General features: G+C 37.3%; 1 protein-coding gene across 1 annotated transcript in view; it reads right to left on the reverse strand.

Moving 5' to 3' along the window:
* GORASP1 (golgi reassembly stacking protein 1, 65kDa) overlaps window positions 1–917 on the reverse strand; it is a 6858-nt gene extending 5941 nt beyond the window's left edge. The window contains exon 1 of the mRNA XM_010019049.1: window positions 804–917. Coding sequence (XP_010017351.1) covers window positions 804–917 — 114 coding nt within the window. The remainder of the gene's footprint in view (window positions 1–803) is intronic.
* Between the last annotated feature and the right edge of the window lie 1485 nt (window positions 918–2402).

Here is a 2402-nt window from a genome sequence, read left to right on the forward strand (position 1 = left end):
CTGCTGTTAAATAATATCAGCAATATTAGATCTCAACTATGTAGTCTAACAATAAGCAGCAACACTGTACTTCATGCCTCTGATCCCAGTCCTTACTGAATAACCCTTCAAAGTCAGTGCATACTGGCTGCGAAGGGACAGACTGTTGGTGAGTTACTTAGAGAACTATCATTATTTCTGTCCTGTTAAAAGATTACATCATCTTCCACCAAAACCTACCATTATAACAATCACTTCCAGAAGGAACCTCCACTAATAAAAGCAAGACAAACTTAATTAATTCCGCTCATATGTACTTAGGGTGAAGCATACAGCCAAAGCTGCAAGCCTTTTAAACCAAAAAAACCCAATCAAACTAAAGCTCAACCCTTTTCTCATAACTCAACACACAGGAACTGCATTCCCAGTCTTAAAGTACAAGCAGATAAGCTATGGCTCTTTTCCATGCTTTATCAAATGTTGAAACAAGTTTGCTTAAATAAAAGTTGAGCTCTTACCATTGACTCACCAGTTTGACATTCTTGTGGCAGAAAATATACATGAATGACTAATATCATAAACATTGTGCTAATCTGGTAAGGAGTTTGGGTGACTAAAGGCTCTTCCCTCAAATTTGGATCCAGCTAGAGAGGAGATGTTGAACACTGCCAAGTTTCACTTTACCTTTTAATGCCACATACAGTGTCCAATATGAAAAGCTTTATTTACTGCAACAGCTTCAGCTTCTACCTTTCATCATTACAATACCCATATTTCATGCAGGGAGAAAAAAAAAAGAAACAGTACAATCACTTGAGGCTTACAAGCCTAGTGTGTCCTATGGCAATGATGAAATCAAAGAACGGTTCCAGTCCTCCTTGTTGAGCTGGCGAGTTTTCTTGAACCTGCAAAACATATGTTCTAGGTTTATCATACATTGATCTCTAGTTACATTATGTTACAGTGTTAATCTTTACACTTGATTCAATATTTACTTTAGAGCTGAACCAGAGGTGAGGTAAGAGACCTCAGGAAGCAGTCCACAACTGTGAATATTGTTTTTATAAAACTATGAACAACAAGCATCCGAATTAAGCTGTAAAAAACAGATTTTGGACCCCACATAAGGATCATGATTCAGAGTGCACAGTATGGAGTTATTAAACACTGAAGACTTTGGAGAAAAGCTTAGTTTTCGAAGTGCTGCTTCAGGATTTTCTTCCATGCTACTAACAGCCTGAGAACATTGAGAGCCCCCAGTTACATCACAGCCGTGTTTTACACAAACACAGTTTGCAGTTGGGTTCCCACAACTTACAGCACATTCGAATGGGAACACTTAAAAGAGTATGCTACAAACACACGGCTAACCACAAGTACTGGTCAGTAAGACTGCCATTACTTACAGAAGATTCATAAGGAGTTGTAACATCTCAATTTCATTATAACCAAGTTATTGCAAAATAGTGTTAAGAAAGAAATATAGCGAATACCTATTAAAATGCATTCACACTGGCATAAAACCCACCAAAAATTACACAGAACTTGATACATGCACAGTATATGAAAGCATACCCACTTCAAAGTACACTAACACAGCAACATGTATTAAGGGAACCGCTGCAAACATGCTAACCAGTTTGCAGTGCTTTTAGTTTTATCTTTTGTTAATGCAGCAGCACAGCCCTTAACCTGCAATATATTTGACTTCTGAAAGCCACCCCGCAATTTAAACACTAAGTTACGACCCATGCACCACCTAACCACCTAATCTAACAAGTCCATTGCTAACAAACTTTAAACTGCTATATCTTACGTCTTGTGTTACCAAGCTGCTGTTTATTTTTATTTCTAATAAAGTTGTATTGGTATTGGGGCTTTTGCTGTCATAACTGTCTGTACAGGTTACAAAACATACTTAAGTAACAGAACAGTTATTTCAGCAAAAGCTTTTAAAGAAAATAAAAAAAACAAACCCACATAACACCACACCACACTTTCTTTTAAAAGTCAAAACTGACCACTGTAACCACAATTGGAATAGGAAGTATTAACTTTCATCACAACCCTAAACTGCATCTTAAAGCAAACAGCCAGCTTACACTGAACCAAAGGTTAAAAAAAGTTTAGAAGCCTTACAATGTACATATCTCACAACAGGACATCAAGGATGAAAAATGCACGCAGAAAGAAGTACATGGAAGTTATTACGGAGATCATGACATGGCTGTTCAGATATCTAAAAGCCATACATTCCCACACGATGCTGTACATTGCAAAAGATCCTGCAGTATTTGGTTTTCAAAATGACACCTGTCAAGAGTTGTATGAACTCCCTGAAGGTAAAAAAAATAAATTACTTTGTCTCCTGCATACTGTAGGTGACCAAAATCATCCTCCAGTACAGAAAACTGAGCAGTATC

The sequence above is a fragment of the Nestor notabilis genome, unplaced genomic scaffold (genome assembly GCF_000696875.1).
Source record: "Nestor notabilis isolate BGI_N333 unplaced genomic scaffold, ASM69687v1 scaffold6130, whole genome shotgun sequence".
Classification (NCBI taxonomy): domain Eukaryota; kingdom Metazoa; phylum Chordata; class Aves; order Psittaciformes; family Psittacidae; genus Nestor; species Nestor notabilis.